This window comes from Stegodyphus dumicola, chromosome 5, assembly GCF_044657685.1.
Source record: "Stegodyphus dumicola isolate Sdum_Otavi_A_Nest chromosome 5, ASM4465768v1".
In the NCBI taxonomy this organism is placed as follows: domain Eukaryota; kingdom Metazoa; phylum Arthropoda; class Arachnida; order Araneae; family Eresidae; genus Stegodyphus; species Stegodyphus dumicola.
In genome coordinates this window covers 38,914,363-38,939,175 of record NC_140772.1, presented here as the reverse complement: position 1 = coordinate 38,939,175, position 24,813 = coordinate 38,914,363, and the positions used below count along the sequence as shown (strand labels likewise).

General features: G+C 32.4%; 1 protein-coding gene across 3 annotated transcripts in view; it reads right to left on the bottom strand.

Annotated features, from left to right (window-relative positions):
* Ca-alpha1D (Ca[2+]-channel protein alpha[[1]] subunit D) overlaps window positions 1-24,813 on the bottom strand; it is a 275,473-nt gene that overhangs the window by 89,061 nt on the left and 161,599 nt on the right. For all 3 annotated transcript variants that reach the window (XM_085816586.1, XM_085816587.1, XM_085816588.1), the window contains exons 14-24: window positions 24,563-24,773; window positions 23,077-23,197; window positions 19,191-19,267; window positions 16,321-16,475; window positions 15,683-15,701; window positions 13,234-13,270; window positions 8,761-8,950; window positions 7,966-8,095; window positions 3,446-3,505; window positions 3,219-3,325; window positions 1,395-1,482 (exon numbers count right to left, since the gene is read on the bottom strand). In XM_085816586.1, coding sequence (XP_085672712.1) covers window positions 1,395-1,482; window positions 3,219-3,325; window positions 3,446-3,505; window positions 7,966-8,095; window positions 8,761-8,950; window positions 13,234-13,270; window positions 15,683-15,701; window positions 16,321-16,475; window positions 19,191-19,267; window positions 23,077-23,197; window positions 24,563-24,773 — 1,195 coding nt within the window. The remainder of the gene's footprint in view (window positions 1-1,394; window positions 1,483-3,218; window positions 3,326-3,445; window positions 3,506-7,965; window positions 8,096-8,760; window positions 8,951-13,233; window positions 13,271-15,682; window positions 15,702-16,320; window positions 16,476-19,190; window positions 19,268-23,076; window positions 23,198-24,562; window positions 24,774-24,813) is intronic.

The window sequence follows — 24,813 nt, the reverse complement described above, 5'->3', positions numbered from 1 at the left end:
GTCTACCGAGAGTTTGGTTACAAAAATCATTAACTAAAATTGAACCAGTTTTGTGAATATGTAAGGCAAAGTAAATATAATTTCTTGATTAAAACATTTTTTGAATAACTTCAGTGCAAAGAAACTTAAAAGCATGCTTAAGATGTAAGGAAAATAAAACATTTCTCTTACGAGATCTTGTAATATAAGAACATATTACGTCTAGGTTTCAATTTCCATAGAAAATACGGTCAATTTCTTGGGATTCTTGATCCTAGTAATCTTAAAGATTCTAGAAACTTTAAGAACTAAAAAGAATGAATCATTTTCAGGTATCTAGATGGAATTTGAGCATTTGAAAAAAAAAAAAAAAAAAAGAGTACTGCGCAGTCGTCCTTAAATTGCAAATACATAATTTCTTGACTGCAAAATGGAAGTAGTATGCCCTTCCGTACAAAGGAAGCTTCAGCTCAAAAAATTAGCACAATTCGTTCTCATCTACCGTAAAGCTTTGACTCAGCTCTTCGTGATTTATTCCATTCTCAAAATTACAAAGAATACCAATAAAAAAACCCGAAACCTTTATATAGCTGTCCCTAGTGAAAAACTCAAATTAGTTGCGGTGATACAAGAAACAACTCTTCGAGGCAGATTACAGGTTGAAATGAACTTAATCCCAGAGCTTCACCAAATGGTCTCAGAGGTATAATCTCGCAGCGCCAACTGTACAGTAATGTCCCGATATTGACGGAGTACACCCCGAGGGACGGATTCAAGGATCTCGAACTTCTCTTTTCCTACCACCAAACACTCAAAATGGCTTTCAGCTCGCCAGTATTTTAAATATCCAATACCGAACAGACATTGTACGCTTACAAGCATTCCTGCCTTCTCCGGGAAGATAAATTCCGCGTGTATTATTCGCGTGTATATCCCTGAAATTTTTGATAGGGAAAGACGCGTTGTAAACAATACAAATCATTAATACAAACACCCAATTAATGCCCACTTGTCACTACATGGATGCCCATTAGAATAGATATTAATATCCACAGCATACTACACGAATGCCGACTATTTTCAGTACCCGTATCTACAGGTGTTTCGTGAATGCATAACAGTCAGTGTAAAAAATGAAGTGTTGAGTAACCTCCTTTGTTAGTAATAAATATTTTATTCTTTTGTTTTTATGGTAATGAAAAACTAATGAAAGATTTTGATTGATAAGAACTTGTTTATTTCAGACGGGCACAACTGCATAGTTGTCTCGAAAATACTACCATATTTCTTTATTAGAAATACAAATCTAACAAAATCTAAATGTTTAGAGGCAATTAACATAATATGCAAAATATTTAATCAATATAATAACTGAAATCGTTTGAAAGTAAAACAGTAAAGTACCGAGAGCTTACTTTTAGACCTTTGGCACGATTGATAGCTCGTAGAGGACGTAACACTCTTAAAACACGAAGAATTTTTACTACTGAAATTGCACCATTACTAAAAAGAGAAAGAAAATGGATCACTGTAGAGAATTATTCGCAGTATTTCAATAAAATTACATATACATACTACATGTTAATTTTGTTTTTGCTCATTTAAAAGCTAAGTCACTACCAAAAACAACCTTTTAATGATATCTAAAATACAGTGTCTGCTTTTAAAAATTAAACATTTATACAGAACGAAGAAATTCATCATTCATTTTCTTAAGACTTAATTAAAAAAGCTTTTATGCTTCTCATTAATAAACTTCGGGTGTAAAAAGCAAAAGTATAAAATAAAAAAATGGTACACAAAAAATAAATATGAGGAAAATGTGACTTGCCCCCAAAATACTGACAATTTTCAGACGATAACCTATAATTTGATTAATATTATGCTAGAATTTTAGAAGCTCAGTTTTTCACTCCCACCCGAGATGATGTTAAGAGCCTTAAAAGCTTATTTGGTATAGAGATAGTGAACATTCTACGTCACGGCAAATGTTTTAAATTCCTGATTCTATATAAAATCCATGAATCAGAGCAAAGCTGTATATTTAAAATAATTAATAAGGATTTTGCTACGAAATTTAGATAAAATAATTTCTCTTTCAAAATTTTTAATTTATATGCATGCATTACATACATTGCACGTTCTAAGACCTGTATGGTCCTATTTTAAATACTCAGATTTTCATTCATATCTTACCTGCCATTAAACAACCTTAAAAGTTAATTTGTGAGAAGACTGCAGTGTTAGATAAAACATTAAACATCGCATCCTGGGGAATGAACCTCGGATATGACAGCGTGTTTTGATTGCTGTACATAATATTATATTTATATAATATAAATATAATATTATATATTCATATTATATTTTTATATTTATATTTTTATTTATATTATATTTATATTATATTATATATTTATATTATATTTATATAATATATTTTATATTTATATAATATAAATATAAAATGAATATAAAGTATTTTATATAAAAAAATCTTCTGTATTTGTGTTCAAGCATTAAAGGTTTATTACGACATTAAATTTCAGCGGAACATCAAACTAACCGGAAAACAAATATAGCACTAAATACCTATAATAATTTTTTTTTTATCTGCATCATCGGATTTTTAGTCCAAAGGGGCTTTTTCGCTGAGAGACTATTGTTTCCGTTTTGCGATTTTGCGTCGAATTACTCTGAATGTCCGTTTCACTTTTCAAGCTGTTGCCACCAAATATTATCGCCCTGTATTATATTTGAAGAAATTAAATAATGAAGAATCTGCATAAATGTATGTATGTTTCTCGTATTGTGATCAAACAACGGGACCTAGAGCTATCCAATTTTGAATGACGTAATCCTTCTGCGAATATGGGCATCTGGAAGCCCAAATTTGGAATTTGTCTTGTTATCGATTTCATATTTTTTGTAAAACTTTAACGAATTTTTGATTAGCAAACTCAAAGATTTCAAAGAGAGCAATGGCAACGTTGCTCAGAAAAAAACATTTTTATCTAAAGCGCGCGAGACTGTGTATTGGAAATTGTAAAGATATGCTCATTTTAAAATTATTTTGCAATATTGCTCTTGAACTGAATTTTATGGTTTAAGTGCGAAGAACATGATATTTAATAAATAAAGGTAACACAAAATGTTATAAAAACGCCAACACACAATGTGGAAAGAGACCACTGACTATGCTTCAAAAGCACTTGAAAAATAAATAACGTATTACTTACTCAAAACCGAAGGAAATTAAAGACACGGACACCACGAGAATATCTAATATATTAAAAGCACTTCGGCAGAATGAGCCTTTGTGGAGGATGAGACCGTACGTGATTGCCTGAAATTATAAGACAGCTATTAAGTGGATAAACAAATCCAAAATAAATAAAAAAATGAATTCGTCATCAAGGAGGGAATACTATTTATTTGGAAAAGAAATGAGAATTTGCTTGCTTACCTTGAGTGTGATTTCGGCGGTGAAAACAGAAGTAAAAAAGATGTCGAAGTAATTCAATATCTGAAAAAAATTAAATATAATAATCAGTCGAAGGTAAATGAATAAAAAGAATTTAATGGAAAACATCTTCTATTAATGTATCTGAATCTGCTGTATCCTACTCTGTAGCGGTAACAGATTCGAAATTTGGAAAAATATCGATTAGTTAAAATACCTTCAAAACCGAAACAATTTATCTTCTGGTGTTATAAACCTAAATATAATGCGTATCAACAAGGCTCTAAATTCTTGCTAGGAAATGGATTTAAAACTCTTTAAGTGGTTTGAGATCGCGTTTTAATACTAGTGGCTCATTTTGTTACAGAAAACTACTACTGCTGTTACAGGAATTAAGGTTTCACAGAAACTTGTTGAAATTCAGGTTATTATTAAGACCTTGCAGGTTCTTGATATCGACGTTCATTTTGCTCATGTTCGTGGACACTGGACTAAAATAATTCGGGAAATGAAAGGGCTGGTGCTCTAGCATAGCTAGCCATGGAACTTCATCCGAGTTCTTGTCTCTCACTGGAAGTCTTTATAGAAATGATGAAATCTATATGGTTATTTGGAACAGAGAATATCTGACCTCAACAAAGGTACAATGGATCCAAAAGTTTTTTTCTACAATTTTCATAGAATAAAAGTTACAAGTGTAAGCCTTGTGGTATATTTTATGGAACATGAGGAGTCGAAATTAAAGTCAACAACAACAACAACAAAAAAAAAAAAAAAAAAAAAAAAAAAAAAAAAAAATCAAAGCTATACCCAGAAATATAAGACCGTAAAGAAATTCTTTAAACGTTTTTTAAGAGTTATGAAGAATATAAACACAGAGTTTGCAGCGATGCGATAGAAAAGTATCAAAACTATTCTATTTTCATTATACCATTCTTCTCTACCAAACCCACCATCAGAAACGAAATTTACTTAATGCAATAAAAAGCGGTTTATCAAATTTTTCATTTGCATCAATCATAATTTTGCCAGTCACCAAATTTTTCATTTTTATCCAAATACATTTTGCCAGTAAGATGGGGCATCTCAGGAAATCTCGCGACATACATTTCGCAGTTCAGATTTATATCATGGACACCCCAGACAACGTATTACTTTATTTCTTCTTGTAACAATATTCCAAAATGCACGTGCTAACAATCAGCACTCAGCACTCACTAACAATCAGCACTCACTAACAATCAGCAGGTATTGCAGAATGCAAAACTTGAATAAAGCAGGCAATTTGGTTTCAACTTTGACCACTAAACAGTGAAGGATTAAAACATGGAAGTTTAGCAGTATGACAAAAAACTTTTAAGTTAACTTAACTACTGTAGTAACTTAACAATGTTTTTAACTTAACTACTGTAGCAATATTTGTAAGCAGTTGTTTATACTTTTAAGAAACTCGTTTTTAAATCTGTTGGAAGATTTTAGAATTTTTCATTTCTTAAAGCATATTGTTTTATCAGATAGAAATTTGACAACGCCAGAAGGAGAATAGATATACGATGAGGTTGTCAGGACTTGTGTTTCTCTTGATTTGCTTTGGAAACATGAATGGTCCTGAATAGGAACAGGGAGCTTACTCAAGCTATGTTCAGGAAGGTGTGAAGTAGACAACACAAGCAGGAAGGGTATACGAAACTCTTTATTATCAATACTTTACAGGTATTTCCGAAACTTTGGAATACAGAGACCAACCACTTGTGGTCTGAACGTAAGAATATAAAAACTACTAACTAAAACTCTAACTAAAAGCTAACTTTTAATTAGTATACAAATGCCTAGCACTAAGACTGGCCTTTATTTAAAAAAGGTACGTATGTAGTACGCCGAGCTGCTGAAACTACGATACGTTTGCAAATATCAAGAGGGCTAAACCTCTGGCCTTGAAGGCAACCAGCAACCGAGTGAAAACTCGTAAAACTACAGTGGCAAGCGGTTTGCTTCCTAAAACTCCTTCTCTCTTTCGCTTGGCAAAAAGCCACAACTTAAGTACTTGGGCGTTAGCAAGACAATTTGCATAAACAAGCATTTAATTCTGGCCGGAAGTAGAAAATAAGAAGTGATAGTGCAGTTTTAAAATAAAATAAATGTTAGTAAAACTTAGGATCCTTACAAGGTTTGGTATATATTTTCCTCATTTTATTCTTGAATAAGAAAAAATGGAAATTTTCCTGCGTTTCTCCTCATTATTTCACAAGCATGAATTTTCGATACAATACTTCACTCTCTAAATACCCCACAACAACTTTCAAATTTATTGTCATTTTCTCACGTTTTCTTATTGCTACCTCTCTTTTTCTTAAATTCATTCAGATTCACGAAAATGAATGCACCCTCTGTCTCCGCCCTTAGCAGAAATAAGTTACAAGTGTTTACATAGTGAAAAATTAATACTACTAAACAAGGCATGTGCCTTATCTCAGTTAATAATCCTTGATCTTTTAACCTATTGAGTTGCTCGTTATTCAATAGAAATATCTTCTTTGTACCGACATTAAAGGACAGATCCAGGGAGCAAATCATGAAGCTCAAATTTCCAAAATAGTTCTGATAATAGAATTTCTTGGCCGAGATGCTAATTTAACTCAGTGAATGGCTGTCCATTGTCAGTATAAAAGTAAAATGACACATGCCACCTGCGATTCGCAATTTGTTATAAACATTATATTATTGCTAAGCATTTTGTTGCAGATCCATAATCAGTAAGGAGAGTAGTGCTAACACACATTCATAAAATAACATATTTATATTAATTTTTCCTTTAGAAAGGTTGTTTAACTATTCAAAGAGTTGTCACTAACAATCATCATCGATATTAGTGTACATATTTATATGATGGTTCGCAACCCTCGTGAAAACTGTCTTTGAATCGATCAGCTTGCCCGGCTGCTAATAAGTTATACCCAGTGGCGTCATCTTCGTACTAGTAGCTTTCTCCAAGTGCGCTCTTAATTTCCAGCATAAATTAGAAATAAGTTGAACCAAATCAAATATGTAGTATAAAAGTTTCATTCATAAGATGACATGGGTAATATAGTCAAAATTACGGCATGACAATGCAGTAGAGATGTTGGAGCTTTACTTGAAAGCAAATCTTCATGTGACCCTGTTAAGTTCGGACATTGCTAGGGCGGCACGATTATCGCTTGCTTTATTAATCAGAGCAGTAAATTAAAATCATATTCGCATAACGTTCTATCACTTTAATGAAGGTTGCAAATTTCAAGTTAAAATTTAATCCTCACAATTAATAACAATCAATGCTAGATAAAGGGCCACCATTGTGAAGATTCTTTCTTTGGTGAATACTGACCACCCTAGTGCCGGCATCTTTATGATAAGGGATCGCAATTAAAGCTTCCCAGAACGATTATTATGATTAATGAATGCAATGTTCGAGGAAATGTATCGATATTTCTGCTTATTTTGTTGAAAAGTGGAGAATACCCGAAACATGGCTTTCGTATTAAAAACGGATTAACCGAACATTTATGTTAGTTCGGATAATTAAACATTCTTAAAATGTAATTATACTCAAGGCTTTCATCGTTTTCAGCATATAATTTCTAAAATTAAAAAAAATAGTAAAAGTTCACATAATTCTTTTTGTATTGAATACCAGTTTAGCAAAGTTCCCTTATAAACATAAAAACGCCCTCCTAGAAAACTGATAATGTTGAATTTCCAGCATAGGTCTATAGGTGACAGGTGAATGCAAGGCCCGGACACCCGGACGGCTTAATATGACAAATCGGGTGTCGTCCGGTACCCGCACCTATTTAGAACAACACAACCCTGGCGACTTCCTGAAAGGGCTGCATCGGAAATATATTAATGGAGAATATGTGGTATTGACGTGGCCAAACAAGGGCGTGTGCATATATATGCTTCAGTATACAATTAATAAAAAGTTTCATACATAGGTACATTGATGGTATAGGTACATTGGATACATATGTATATTGGTCTAAGGGGTTAATGAGATAGGCAAACAATAAACACTTATACATTAAAAGAAATGAAACACTGACGCAACTGGCGCAATAATGCAGAAGATGACAATTAATGAATACACGTAATCGCATAGGTCTATAACAAATATAGTAGCATAGGTCTATAACATATAATAGCATAGGTCTATAATATAATAGCATAGGTCTATAACAAAATTACATAATTTCGATTAGTTTATTGCAATGAGTATCATAAACTTGTATTCGGTATTTCTCATACAATTTATATAAACGGCCAAGTTGAATTACGGGTTGCTTATATGGAAGCATTCTCAGAAACAAATCAGACAAAAATGTAACTAGAAGAATATTCATTTTTAAAATGTTGAAAATTAAAACGTATGCTGAAAATTAAATCCTTCACCATTCCTTGTAGATTCTGATAATCTCAGTTTTTAAAACAAACTGAGTATCCAACAAAAGTTTGAATATCAAAAGCACGATGTCAAGTATGTTTACCTTGTTTCGAGGTGTCTCCGAGCTCAGAGGGTCTTCAGCCGCCAACATAGCACTGCTGATCAAGATACAGGCCAACACTGCGTTGCCAAAATAGCTGTGGTTGATGATTTGATGGCAAAGAACACGAAGTCTGAAAGCATTCACTCATAATAAGGCAAGAGACAAATCACTCTAAATGGTCAACACTATGAATTCATGCAATTAGACTAAGAAATAAGATATATAAAAACATCAGATATATAAAAAGATAAATCAGCATATAAATGCATTACATAAAATCATATAAATCAGCATATAAATGACAGACTGTATTTAAATGCTTTTTGATGGCCATTTGGTGCGACAGTTCGCCAGATTATACTAGGAACAGGATTTAATGTTTAGTCTAATTAACGATATTAACCACTGTTTAATTATTTATTTTTTTGGAAAGTTTTATATTTTCTATTGCTCAAGCCTGTGTTATCAAATTGCACAACCACTGAGAGAAAACTAGCCGCTGGCGACCGTAATTTGAGAAGCCTTTTCATAGGTTTTTATCTGAAAGTATCAAAACTGTCGAGATAATCTTGTCACTTCCAAATAAAAAATTACTAAAAGTTTTCCTGTTTCAAAAAATTAATAAGATACTATTAAACTATACTTTCCGATTCTTAAACATAAAAAAACTTTTCAGACTTTTGGCAGTATCTTGTAGTTAATATATTGGTGAGACTTCCCTAATTTACTGTTGTACATTTGATATATACTCATATAAACAACCATTATAATTACAATGAAAATTCTTAAACTCACTTATTCGTTGGAGAAAAGATGAAAAATGAGCTGTAATTTGGAATAGGAAGAATTTTGTTGGGCATATCTAATTCAGACATCCGACGTGGTCTGGCACCTGTAGAACCGATTGCAGATCCCACATCTTCCTCGCATTCTTCTTCCTCTTCTTCTTCTTCGTCTCCTTCTTTCTCACCATCTTCCTCTTTCTCTATAAGATGTACATTGCTGACATTAAGTTTAATTACTTTTATTATTAAGAGAGATCTTGACGCTACATGCATAGAGAAAAGATGCTTTTGGAAAGTATGTGCTAAAAAGAACTGCCTCTTATTTACTCTACTGAATACTATAAAACATACTGAACACTGTAAAATACTCACGCAACTAATCCAATCATCTATCAGGTACCAAAATGTTACATTAGTATTCTGCAGTTTTTCATAATTCGCATTGATATTATTTGATCTATAAGGACTAGTCGAATTAAATTAATTGCAAACATAGCGGATTCTACTATAAATGCTAAGAAATTTTAGAATTTAATAGGGACAAAAATCTTTCGATATAAGAACACTGTGAGAGTGAATACACGTATAACAAGAGGGGGGGGCTAATTAAATGGCAAATCAACGTGTTACTATTTTCTAAGCATCCTTGCTCTAGTTTATCGATCTATGGCTCCTGTTTACCAAAGAATATAAATTATTTAACATCCCATATAAGTTAATGGGTTTATACAATACGGATTGGAAAATGAAATCGATATAATAACTGTAAACTGGGTAGCCAGGAATCAAGTTTTATTTGATTTCAATAAAGTAAGCAATTCTCAGTAGTAAACAGCCATGCATTATCTTGTTTAAATATTACTATCTCAAGTAAATTTGTATGTTCAGGACACTGAAAAAGACAGGTATCAGCACATTTTGCTAAAACGTCTGATATCATGCCTTGAGACCAATCGCTTAGGTGTATAACAGTTTACTGTCGATACAGTCTACAAAGCTGAAGACATGAGTTTAGATCCCATATAAAGTCTTGAATGTTTGTGATTATCGCATCTATTCGGAGCAGATACACACATAATGAGACGATTTATAAGTTCTCTGGACGATTTGTACGCTTTTAATATTGAAAGTAGAAAAAAGTGTGAAACTATTGAATACTTTCTGCATGGAAGTTGGGACCTTAACTGCAGTAGAACATTTCTTTGGATACCAAGCATAGATTATACTTGGCTACTAAATGGCATTATGTATATTCTACATTCACTTTTAAATATCATTAGACCTCGCAAAATAACAACTAAAAGCGATCGTTGAGTCGTAATTAATGGTTCCTTACATCACAATTCTAAAGATTTGCTCCATATGGACCCCATCATGCATGTTAAACTACCTGTTTCTATGGCCAGCTTCCTTCACATGCAAGTAAATCATCATGGACGTTTAAACAGGAAACATGAGTCTTCTTCGTAGATGGTAAAATGCTATTACGCTACTTAGCATTTCTTTGAAAATGTTTCTTTGAAAATGTTTCTTTGAAAATATTTCTTTGAAAATGTTTCTTTGAAAATGCTATTACGCTACTTAGCATTTCTTTGAAAATGTTTCCTACGATGCCATATGGAGAAAGACCAGTTATGTCAAGTTTAATATCGAAGTCCTCTTATCAGAGCGATATCGAATGATGGTAGTGGACAGAGACATAGAAGGGGATTGATGTAACAACATTTAATACAATCTGATGTGAATGTGAACACCATAATAATAATAATAAGGGCCAATAACTTCCTTCTACGGCCTACTAAATTATACAAATTTTTGGCTGCATTTCTTTCATTTCAACTTATTTCCTCGAATTTCATTACAGATATAATATTTCTCATAAAATCAGTTTTCTATTCGTGGAAAGGCAAAAATACATAAGAACTCAAAACATCTTCATAAAAACTATAAGATACAGAAAATTTTAAAAAGCCAAATACAGTTAAAAGCAATCAATTTTTTTTTTTTTCAATTAGAATTTCTATGTAAAAACAAACAATTCGGCAAGAGGGCAGAAAGACAGATTTTTCGGTGCACAAAAATGCAAGTGTACTTTTGGTTCCGCAGCAAAAAGACACTGAACTTCGTGCAGAAACTGACATAATTCACTATCGTATAATAGTATGATAGATTGAACCAAAAAGGAGGTGCACAATGCATGTTATAGAAGTCCTATATACAAAGCTTTAACGTTCTGATACTACTCGGTTTTTGAATTATGCGAGATTACAGATGTCACAAAACAATCTCTTCTGGATCTATTTTAAATCCATTTTACAATGTGGTTTAGGAAAAAAAGTCTTTTATTCTGTCTGTACGTACAAATGTCATGCAAAAACATCGTTCAAATGGATTCGAGAGTGGTCAAAATGGATATTTTCGTTGAAATGTGATACCCGAAATTTTTGGCGAGTACAATACTTCCTTAACCTCGTACAAAGAAGTAAAAACCCACGAAAGAATAAGGCTGTTCTTTTAGCCAATAGTTATGGTAATGCATCTCTCTCTCAGATTTCTTTAGAACGCTCTAGAAAATATTCGCTACGTCTCATTCTCTTATAATAGCATCGCCAGCAAGCTCCTATCGTCAGCATCCCGTAAGTCCATGCATTACAAATGCTAGGGCCATAATTTGTTTCATCCCCAGTATTCTTCCATTCCGATTATGAAAGCTTTTTCAAATCCTGAAAGTTATTTTAAGAATGTTTTGGTATCGCAATGATATCCTCGGTGCAATGATTTATCTTCTATCTTTCTTTATAGCTGGGATTGAAAATACAATTACATTTCAAATCTTTCATCGACTTCGCTATCCACCAAAAAAGACCCCGTTTTATGGGGGATATCATTAAATTATAATAAAATTACATTAATGTTATCTTCTTAAGGTGAGAAATATCTACATACAGAACTTTGCTACCAAATTTACCTTCCTGAAAATAAAACTTTAAAGAAAACTATTAAAACGTTACGCCATCAGCCAGTTCAACTGCTGATAATACTAAAAGAGATCGTAAAGCAAGCCACAACGATTACACTCTTCTTCGAATTTGCATAACTGGCTGCGCACTGTGGGACAGCAAATCTGGCTATTACTCCAAAAACTAGTTCTGTTGAATTATTGGTCACCCTGATAAAAACAGACTGAAATACTGTACAAAAATCTCTCTTTTGTTTGTAGTTTACAGTGTGGTAACAACATGTTCCTACCTTTTTTGTTTGGACGGGAGGAAGCTAAACAGAAAAATCTGAAAGAAAGAAACAAAGATATGTTGGAAATCAAAGGTAGCGAAGCCTAGATTGCCGCAGCTTCTCCAGATGATGGATTTCTCGATTCGGACAAAGCAGTTGAGTTGATCTTCAGCAGATGCTTGTATTCTTCAGCAGATGCTTGTAAACAGATTCTGGATGAGAAAGTTCTGAAACTAAAGACATCATGGTAGAAAAGTCTCGCACGTGTCTAAATCCTTACGTTGAAAAATAACTAAAATATATAATTTAACTGCGTATATGTTTTGTTTTATATTTGGTAAACGTATGATCCCTTCACTAAATTTATATGAATTGTGTTTTTATCCTTGTAAAGCTTGTAGCGAAGTATGAGGATTCTATGGCTTTAACCAATTGGTCAATGGAGCTTCAAGTTATGCATTTGCCCACAGGAATTTTATGTGCAAATCACATTTGCAATTAACTGTTCTAAACAGACGTTACATAAATAAATAAAATTTTTTACCTGCTCATATTAAAAATTTCACTTTAGAGTATTTTAAATGAAGCATAACGCAATTGTTATTTTCTACATATATCATCTATCTTGAACATGGAATACTTAATCAAGAGAAATTGATGTAAGTAAATGGTTTTCTATGATAGCACAATATGCACCAAACAATATTTTACATAAAAATGTACTTGTGACTTTGCTTATTGGCTACCCTTAAATTAAATGTCTTCTTGTTATGCTTTTGTAATAATGCTATTATTTTTTTCAAAACAAGTTTGCAATAAAGATTTCATAAAAATTGTCATACTGTTTCGCTCTTTGTTGACTTAAATAAACTAATCAAAGAGAGATAATAATTTTATAAAGAATATAGAGAGATATAGAAAAACTTTACCACCATTAAAATGAGCAGATCAAACAATTTTGTTTCTTCGCTGGGAATATCCAGGTGTGCATATAACGTTCTAAAGAAAATTGTGCGGCGCATTTAATGAAAAGTTCCAAAGAAAACAAATAAAACAAAAAAAAAATATGTAAGAATTTGTTTTCCTATTTCTAACGAAAGGTTACCAGGTATAGCTATAAGTGATAAATCTTCATTTCCTAATAATCCTTGGTAGAATTTCTTTCGCAGTTTTACACTATTTTGAAAACACAAGCTATGATTTTCCTTTATTTAAAAGCTTTAGGGCTCTTTTAATATGTATTTTTTCTTACCTTTATCATCTTCATTGATTCTTATCTCAACCTGATTCTACAAAAGAAAAAAATCGGAATATATTACTATTTTACTAATTCGATTTAGTTACTTTAAAAAACTTTCCAAGTACACTTTCAAAATAAAAAGAAATTCTAATAAATATGATAAATTAGTATATCATACATTATTATACTAAATACAATATACAATTATACTAAAACATAAAATAATTTAAAATGCATATCAGCCCTTTTAAAAAATAAATTAGTATTTTAAAAGTGTTATTACTATTCAATATATTACCATAATAAAAAGTAAAAATCACGATCTTTACATCATTCAACTGTTTTCATTAAATATATAAATCATTAAAATATACAAATAAAAATAAATCGAATGCATTAACAATGCAGTCGATGTAATTAAGAATGTAGAAAAGATAAGGATAAACAAAACCTTAAAACGACAATTTCAGATAATTATAGAACGTTGTGTTCCAACCAGAGTTGGACGATTAGCTGCGGAATTGATTCAAAGAACCGATTCACTTTGCTAAGTGAATTTACTTCAGCTCCAAAAAACGGAGATGCAACTCTTTTACAGTTCAAGGACAGCTTTTGTTTGTTGGAAGCGAGCCAGGAATAAGATCTGCTATTCTTTCAAGAACTCACTCATTTTACTGAGCAAACGAACGCCTAATTCGCGAAATACGAGCGGAGCTTTTGTTAAAAGTGTGCCAGGAAAGTTCCGACTCCTATTTTAGGGGAGAAAATGTTTATCCTCTCAACTTAAAAGTGCAATTAATTTTTAGCATTTCCCTATATTTAAAAAAAAATTACTCTAGAATTTTATTATTATCTGTGTGCAGAAAGGAGATTTTTATGGAATTTCAAAACTACAGTTGAAAGAAGTCGTTTAGGGAGTTTGATTGAATCGATTCTTCCAGCCTCACTCTTCATTGAGTCTTTCCGCTCTTTGCTTCAACCTCGCTTCGTTCTTGATTCACCCCTCGTTTCGGATTTTTCTGTTAAGGTTAATATTGTCGTGAGCGGTGAGTGATAAAAAAAGAACAGATTTCCTATCAGTGAGCAAATGGTTCTCATCTGATACCATAAAAGAGCAAATCTACCCATTTCTAGATCCAACAACGTCTGTGGACTACAGAATGATATGCCAAAGATTTTAAAGAAGTTAGCAGAATGCTAATCTTCCTAATAAAAAAGCAACCACGGGAACACTATGCATGATCCGTTTCTCATGCAAATAAAGTGCTAAATTAAAAAATTATAAAAAGGGAAAATTTAAACAAAAACAAGCTAAAGAAATTCGCTATTAAGAGATTTTCAAATTTAAAAAAAAATTACCAAGTGCAGAAATATTGGATATTAGCCCACAAAAGCATTTAAATTTTAAAAACTTCAAGCTTGATAATTGCTTAAAATCTAATATACAGATTCAAAACCAAATCAAACAAATAGCTTAAAGTAAGAACTTAGAATAGCTTATACCTCTCACTTATAATAGCTTTTTACCATGCATAATTACATGCTCAGAGTAAACACGGAATAATAAATTAAATGAATGATATGTAAGAAAAAAAGCCGTATCCACAAAAGTTCTTATGTGGCCATTACTTTCGCAACCGGTGGTCTTAGATATACTCTTAAGAAGTGTATCAATGAAAAGTGAAACAATGCAAAATCATGTTTAGAGACTTTTTTAAATTTATAATTAACCCAAAAGTCTAATTAGAAATTTTAAAAATATTACGTAAAATAATAAAAGAATAATAAAAGAATATGATTGAATGACATTTAAGAGAGAAAAAAATGTCAATATATAATTATTCTAATTTACACTGTTGTAATTGACCCTTCAAGGCGAGCCAAGAATGACACGAAAAATTTAAATTTTGAAATTAAATATCTTACAGACTTTTTGTTGTATGGGGATCATCTCTGTGCTTTATATTTTTATAATGAGCTTTTCCTATATATATAACAATAGCGATTGGTGGAACATTCAAAATTGACTAAATTTTTGTAATTTTTTATTAAATCTATATTTTAAACTGCCACAACATTAATATTTGCATCATTTAGGTATTTTTATAGTGGAAATATGACAAATGATTGCAAAAATAAAGGTCATATAAGGGCTTTTGTTAACACAATAGGAAATGGTGTTTTTCAATTAAAATTTTTCAATTAAAACGTGTACGTTATCCCCAATAAATATCACATTGAACACTTGGACTTAGAATAGTTATTTTTGTTAAAATTATTTATCAATTTGAAAGACAGTTACTGAATTTATAGTTAAAATAAACATACTTTGCTAATTTATTTTTGTTTCATGTTGAAATTTTTAAATATTTGGAAGTTTTCAGCATGAAAAAAAAATAATTTTTGAATATATTTCGAAAAAAAGTAAAAAATATAAAAAAGTATAATTGAAAATACATACCATTTTATCTGGAGCAAATCTAAAAATAAAAAAATTAAAATTAAAAAAATTTTTTTTCATATACTATGCCCAAAATGTTTTTTAAAAACAATTATTATTACAATCAAATAAATTCTCTAAATTAAAAATATTTTGTTACATTCTTAATTCTTTACATTCAAAGGAAGGAAATCTCAGACATACGTACTTTACAGAACTGAATATATGCTTATAATGAGCTATGTGTCTAATAGGAAGGTTTTTCGTCATATCCTTGTTACACATGGCGAAAACCATGAAACCGTCCATGCAGGCCGTCCGTTCGCTTGCTATAGAGCCTACATTAAATTTAAGATATTTTTCTTAAGATAAATTTCAATATGCCTGTTTATAGTTAGTAGATAGAAAACTGCTTGATTGCTGTAAACATCAAAGAAGCTAGCAGTTTTGAAAGAAGAAACTAATTTTGAGGTTTACAATTTTTTTTTTCCTGTTGCTGCTGAATTTAATATAGTTGTTTGCATTACGGTCTTTTTACTGTATTGACAAAGCAGCTGGTCCACTTGGAGATGGTGCCTATTAGCCTGTTTAAACTGTGCGTTCCCAGTCTGTAAAGCTTAAATAGATTATTATAATTTAAATTGAATTTGTTTGCTTACGCAACATGGTTTATCGCCACTCCGTCCAATTTGACTGCCTCACTTTTCCGTCGGTTTCGTTTGCACATCTCATCGTCCATTTCTTCCCGGCTGCCCTGATCGCCTTCGCCCTCTTCGGCAGGGGCTTCTGCTCCCTCCTCCTCTTCCTCGCCTTCCTAAAACATAATAGTAAAATCTTTCAAGAGATTACACAGATATAATTCAGTTATGTTTAATTTCTGTGGGTTTTATCAATATTGAAAAATATTTAAATAATGCTGTACTAGATGCAGATTTTCATTTTCCCGGAATAACCCGTAATTTTCTCCTAGATATGATTAGGAAATCAGTGAAAGGGGGAAAAATACATAAACTATTATTGATCACAAATAATTACATATTAGTTTATACCTGACATTTCCATGACGCTTTTGGCGATAATTTGCTAACACATATAATATATCTCGACTAATCTTTGGAATATGGTAGCAGGTAGTTTGGCGACATTTTTGTAAGGCGATAAAGGACATTTTGGTAAGGCGATAAAGGTAGGACTTTAGCAATAATCTGAGAAGTACAGTTCGAATCACAGATTATTTTGTCTCAGACAAATGAGAGATCATGAGACATGTCATGTGACATTTTCCGGAAAATTCCGATCGTGATTTTAGCTAATAAGCACTTAGAAACAATTTCGCTGCTAAAGTGCAGAATTGCCCACTATTTGTTTGGCGCTTTTTACAAGAGTAAGAAGAATTGGACTTTTGTCAATTTTCTTTGACTTTTTAAGTGAAGTAAGTAAGGTCGATGTGTACATCGATTGTGCAATTCTGGGATGATTTTTTAAGTGAAAATAGGTCGACGTGTACATGGATACCGCGTATGTGCAATTCTTAAAAACGCGCGAAGCAGTGGGCGATTCTGCCCTGTCTCCCAATTTCGCACCTAATCTTCGTTATGATTAAGCACTTTTGTTCCATAAAAGTTCTAGCATAAGCGTAATTCGGCTAGCAGATTGTTGGAAAAAATGTTAAGTTTAAAAAAATGGCGTAAAAAAAAAAAAAAAACTAGCAGGGTTGGTTGCCAAATTTTCGCCAAAAATTAGCCAAGTTACCATAATTCGAAGATTCACCTATACCTCTTATTGTAAACACTTAAAAAAAGTACAGTAAAGGGGAGTAAATAAAACGTAAGGAAACTATTATTATTAGAGGATTCCTTTAAATAATTTTCCTTCATTTATTATTAATGGTTCATGTGCCTTTAATCATCATGAAGTTTATTTAAATATCAGCATGCATGCACGTTCACAATATGCTTTCATGAATGGTGTACAGTTTCAATATATGGAAATTATTACAGTCGGGATTTTTTGGTTACAGACAGTATACAATAAACAGATAACAATATATACAGATAACTATTTCCATTAATTATATTTGACAAATGAGAAGTATCCATTATTATGAAAATGAAAACAAAACAGAACGTTTAAAATGAAGGTACAGTAAGACCCCGCTTAACTCGGGGGATACGTTCCATGGAAGTAGAGCGTAATGCGAAACAGAGCTAAGCGAGGCTATCTTAACATGTACATAATGGGGTTAGGGGAAGACGGATAAAAAATGGTTAGGCATTAAATTTAATAATTTTTTTTAATAAAAATAAAATCAAACATTTATTTCTTACAAAAATAAAAACAATATAAACACATATACTTTTAAAAACAAATAAAATTCTCAGTCAGATCATTCAGTCTATTCTGGGTTTCCAATTTTCTGCCTTTTTGTCAATGAGGCATTATGATAGACTGGTTTAATGGCATATCGCGTTCAATTTCGTCGTCAATCCATATAGACAGTCGTTTTTCCATTTCCTCTATAATGTTATTTCTAGAACGGGTAATTCTAGTTGCAGAGCTTGACGTAGTTGCAGTTGCCGATGACAGTATTTTTTCTTTATTCTTAAGAATTGTCCTTATTGTTGAAGTTGCCAAAATCAATGCAGCACTAATTTGAGATTGACGTTCATCAGAATCTAATCTTCTAATCACTTGCATTTGTGTTTCCAGTGAAATGCTTTTTCTGGTTGCTTTCTTTTCTTGTTTTTTATTATCACCCATGATAAAAACTAAAGATCATAATATTTGTCACTGTATTAATAATGTCAATAAATGTTTCAAATAACAAAAATGCGTCCACCAAGCAAGAAACACAACTACACTGTTTCGGATATGTTATTTGGAAACCTAGCGCTGCGCACAATTTCGGAGAATCCCCGGGTTGAAATAAAAGAGCGCTAAACCGAAACAGCGTTAAGCGGGGTCTTACTGTACTATAAAACAGCTACAACCATACATGGCTGCAAATAGCTAGTTTATATACTAGGTAGTTATTGTCAACAAAAAATACATAACTATTGCTATTGGCAAGTTACCTTCTATGGAAATTACGGGTAATACTTAATATAAATGTCTCAGCATCTAAATCACATTGAATGACAGAAAACTGGAAAGCTTTTCACGCGAGGAATTGTCCATAAGATTAGCCTACGTCATATTGGTTAAAAATTTTTATAATCCATTTCACTTCCTATCATACTTGCACAAAAATATCTACAGTTGCCCAAACTTTCGATTTTATTTGTCGGCAAATGATTGCTGCACAGCTGCATACAGTTATTTATAGATAATCCATTATGCGTTTGTTCTAATTATAACGATGCAAAGTGCACGAAAGTTTTAGTGATCTTAACAGAAAATTTTTAGTTGGCTCTGATTTGTCAACTAGTGCACACAATAGTCCATGATTACATGTACCTGTGTTAAATGAAATTAAAATGTGAATAAAATTAAAATTTACTGCATTTTAAAAGGAAGTTTTAAAACTTACCTTTTCTACACCTGTAAGACTGTCCGCGTCCGCAAGGTTATCAACAGCGATAGCCAAGAAGACGTTTAGAAGGATATCTGGTTTGAGTCAAACTTAAAATCCATAATATACTTGATACACAGAAAATCACAAATTAAAGACAGAAAGTGTATCATACTAATCAAACTGTCCTGACACTTACATTGTAAACAAGTAGTTACATTAAAAAGAAGACAGTTATTTAAGCAATCCATTATTCATGTAATAAACTATTTCCAGAACGTAATGTAAAATGCTTAATATAATTTATTCTCGAGTTTTACTTAAAATTAGTTTCACTGCTTGATTATTTTTTATCGCATTAGCAAAAATAAAATGCCCAAAGAAAGCTGGTTATAGTTTCCCATAATACCTTTTACTATAAAGACGTTAAATTACATGAATTTAGGAATTACAGGTATAAACTATTTCAACTAGTTTCCTAGCATATTTTTACCAGAAAGACGTTAAATTAAATGAATTTAGGAATTACACGTATAAACTATGTCAGTTTGAGAAGCGAAAATGTGCAGATATCCGTTAACACATGTATAATTTAAAATTCAATTGTAGTGAAAAACAGAATGCTTTGCAATTGTTTGTTTTCTATTCCTGACTGTAATTAACACAAGTGCTGACATTTTCTACAAAGTTTACAGCATTACATAAAAATGTACGTACACATGGTTTCTGATGATTCATTAGAGAATAATAATTACTAAAAAGCGACAGTCACAGAGAGGTACTCATAAAACTAATCTACTCCAAACGCATCGGTTATTTAGCACTGGCGTAAACAGCCAGATCACCTTAGCAATTGAAATAAGTTAGTTTTTATTTAAATAAATTGAAGAGCAAGAATATTCACTGTTTTATTATATTTGTAAATTGAAATGAATGTGTTTCATAATGATGCATAAAAGAAAATTGGAAATAGGTACCAGTTTTAAGTTATATTTACATAGAAGCATACCAAAGTTTTGATTCTTAGAATCTCAAAGATACGAATGACAACATGTGAAAAGTATTATTTATACTATCTAATAATTTGAATGAAAAACGTATGATAATAATAGCACACATATGAGAGCGTTTGCCTCTTCCCTTTGTTTTCATGTCAGACACAACTAAGATCATACGCTTAAATAGGAGGAATGCTTAATGCAGAGAACATTCCAAGAGACATTTGTTCATACTGACATCACAAACACCAAAATTCCATATATAGCCAGCCCATTTTACGGGATTCGAAATTAAATCAAATTAATAGGCGTAATCATTTGAAACCTGTTCGTTATCAACAACTGCAACATTAGGTATGACGAAAAAAATATAGTTGTAGGGGTTTATCATGGTATATGTTCCTGTTCAAGTACAATTCAAATCATGTGGCTACAGGTTTTATCTTTGCATGAATAACTGTTGAAAGATGGAGTTCCACACAATCCATTCCATCAGATCACCATGTCATATAATTCCTCAGTACTGATGGATATCAATTAGCTGAAATGCTTCGTCAGATGCTGAAAATGTATGGCAATGCATTCGTCTGGAAAATAATAGTAATAGATAGACAAGAATCTTTATGGAAGGGCATAAGCAAACAAGTGATTATTTCCACCCTAGGACAAGTTCACGCTCTTGCCACAAATGACAATTATGCAAAAGCTAATGAAACTATTCTTGGGAATAGATGCATCAGCATTCGATCTATAACGGATCAATTCAAGGTGAATTAGGTGACTGCACGGAAGATTGTGAAAGATTTCTGCGTAGAGGGTTCTGAGCGACTTTCACATTTTTAGATCTCTAAAGAAGGCGTTGAAAGGTCGAAATTTTGACACAAATATTCTGGTAAATGTAACTGTCGACTCAAGGAAATCCAGTTTGCGAAGCGTTTTCTTGCGCGATTACTCTTTCTAAATATATCAAGTGATATAATGAGATACTTTCGAGGAGGAGGTTTGCGAGTATGCGATTGTTACGTAATAATAACAGAGCGAGCTTCTTATGAAGAGGATATTGATAAAATAAGATAACGAGATTTAACTACCAGATCAGTACTCATATATAAAGCATTTCCTGTGCTGATGTACTATTGCCCTCATCAGTATACTGGTTAGTGCTCCAGGCTGCTATATCTTTGGGCTTGGGTTTCAATCCCGGAGAAGGCATGATGATAGTCAGTATCTGTGCAGCACAGAGGCATTCAAAATGCATAGCCAGCCGAAAATCAGCTTAAGTAGTTTGGTTGTAGGGGAAAATAGATGAGAGATCTTCGGACCTTTTCATGTGGTATTCTCCATCAAAATTGGGGTGAACTTTAACAGCTACTATGGCAGAAAGATAATTGTGCTACTAATGGTGAATTTCTGGTGTCCCGCGTCACTTATACTTGAAAGCAAATGAATAATAGAGAAGGCCATCAAAGGTTCGAAAGCCAAATTTCAAAATTTTAAATGAACTGCATTGGTAGATTTTCACCCAATGGGATAAACGCCCGAATGCTTAAAGCGAGTACTTCTGAATTGCGACACTAATTATGGATGCCTGTAAACAGTATCAATAAAACATAATTAAATAAAGTTATTTCTTTCGCAGATATTGCCCATAGACGATTTCAGTTGATCATGTATTTATTTTTAGCCCAAAGGAGCGTTAGCTCAGAAGGGCTATTAATTTTGTTTCGGCATTTTCCGTCGATTCCATATAAATGGCGAATCATTTTTGAAATTGTTGCCACCAAATATTTGCCCTGCATTATATTTAACGAAATTAAATAATGAAGAATTTGTATAAATGTATGTATGTTTCTCGTATTGTGATAAAACAAAGCTACCCAGAGCCATCAAATTTTCAATAACGTACGTCTCCACCCGAAAATGGGCATATAGAAGCCAAAAATTTGGAATTTGGTTTATTATGTATTTAATATTTTATAAAGCATTTATGAGTTTTTGATTAAGAAACTCAACAATTTCAAAGCGAAAAATGGCAACACTGTACAAAAAAAATTATTTCCAGTGCGTGAGCCTGTATAGGATATTCTTTTACATATTTTGTGATATTGCTGTTGGATTGGTTTAAGTGCGAAGAACATGATATTTAATAAATGCAGATAACACACAAAAACGTTAAAAAACGCCCCTTAGGCGTAATAGAAAATCTGAAAGCATTCAGTATTTATTTATTTATTTATTTATTTATTTTAGTTAATAGTTTTATCCTCTCTGCTAAATGGTGGGCTGAGTCAGTAGGTGATGCTTTGGAATTCCGTAGATCTGTACAGAAATTCTAGGGAGATTTGAAATTTTTACGGAGCTACTGCGTAATTCCACGGAATTCTGCAAAGAAATTACGTACTTTATGGATAAAGTCTCGGATGAAAAATTTCCATAAATTAGAACTTATTGAAACAGTTCCGTTCGGATGAAAAAGCAATCAACCATCATCGCCTAGGTACGGTTTGGTTTAATTTATTTTAATACTGTAAAGCACTCGAGGTTTATTTGTCTAAGGTAAGGAATGCCTTCGTGGAGGACTTTTAAGGGAAACTGGCTTGTGTACACGTTGCACATGGGGAAACCACGAAAACGCGCATGTAGTCACTTTGTTCGCCGAGACGCAACTACCAGTGTTCAGCGACCACCACTCCGCCACTGGTGGACCATACCTAAGTATGATTTCGAATATAAACCTTTCATCACCAGTTTTCTACATTCAGAAATTTAAGTTTTTTCATCCTTAAATAGAATTAAAAGTTTTTGCAGGTTTTTTTTTATTTTCAGAGAACTATTTTATAAATATTACAAACTAATTATCTTCATGGAAAAATAATTTATTTATGACCGATTTAGAAAAAGGATACAATTACCACAGATGAATAGGATGATGAAATAAATGCACGCCAAAGCACCATAGGAGCCAATTCCTCCATAGGCTCTGATGCCGTCGTACATTACTTCGTTCCAGTCCTCACCGGTGAGTATCTAGTGAGACAGAAAAAGATAGAACTCCTTACTACAGTGAAAATAAATTCTGGAGAAAAACATAGAAACTCTGCAGATATAATAATTACATATTCTTAAAGAAATATGATTACAGTACGATAAAAAAGATAATTATTCTGACAGGCCGTTTCACATGTCCAGTAAAAACTATCAGTTTTGGATTCTGCTCAAAATTACATCTCACTAATTTGTTCATGTTTTAAGCAGTACTAAAAATTAAAAAAATGTATACATCCCATGTGATAAATGTAACAAAATTATTGTGCAGAAATCACAAGTCAACTTTTCTCAAAACTAAATGCTTGATGAAATATTAAAACGAACGTCGATTAAGCAGATTCGAACAACAACTAAGCAGATTCTGGTTTTGAAGCAAGCAAGCAAGTATGCATACCTATCTACATATACACGCATGCGTACATACAGGCCTACACGCATGCATAACACACATGCGTTCATACATACATGCATACTGTAATAAAGTTTTAAAACAATCTTGTCATTTTGATCGAACAACCAAGTTTATTAGCCAATATTACAGAATTACTGAAAACATTTTAAGCGCGTGAATCTTCAAGCATGGATATTTCACGCAAGGTTTCTTTACATTTCTCATTAGTATTATGTTCGTAGTGTAGCAACGCAAATACGTTAGAATACGAAGACGCATGTATGCACGCACACACATGTATAAATTTACAAAGAAATGGCACATTGAGGTTGTACAGGGCGCTGTTGAGGGGTGAGAAGGTTTCTGCTGGCGTAAATTATCATGCCTTGTGTGGCTTTCGAGAAGTACGTAATTCTAGACGAAAAAAGAAGCATTCAAGATGCACTATATCTATGAGGCTGGTGACGAAAATAGAGCAGCTGTTAAAAAGAGTACTCGGGAATTGTTCGTTGCATATCCTTCGAGTAGCTGCTCCGTTTCAGCCTGATCCTCATGGTAAAATGCATATCGATGAGCTCTGCATTCGTGTACTGGTGTAGTAACGCATACTGCTCGAAACTCGCAAGGGGAATGACAACTTAAACCATGGGATCGCTTTTAGCTACCGCTTAATAGCACCTTTTACTATCTCAAAGCGCCATTTTGGCACACACATTCCATAACAAAATTTCCTTATTTCGGTCTTCTCTGTCTGCTTTTACATTTTTGCCAGATATTTTTCAATTACGTTTTACATGCTATTTCAAACAAAAATCATGAAAGAAGAAATTAATTTTATGGAATTTATTAAAGTTAGATATAAACTTTTCTAAAAATAAAATTCATAATATCTCCAAAGCAAAAAAAAAAAAAAAAAAAAAAAAAAAAAAAAAAAAAATCTGTCAATACTTTACCTGAAAGACAGTTAGAAGTGCTTGGACGAATGAATCAAAATTATGGCGAGGCTTTTCTTCCAAGTCTTTGTAGTTGAAACGGCCACCAAAGACTTGCATACCGAGCAGAGCAAATATGACAATGAAGAGGAACAACAGAAGTAACAAACTGGCTATCGATCGGACAGAATTTATCAAAGACGCTACAAGATTGCACAATGAAGTCCAATATCTGTAAGAGATAAAAGAAATGATGTAAAGTATTGATTATG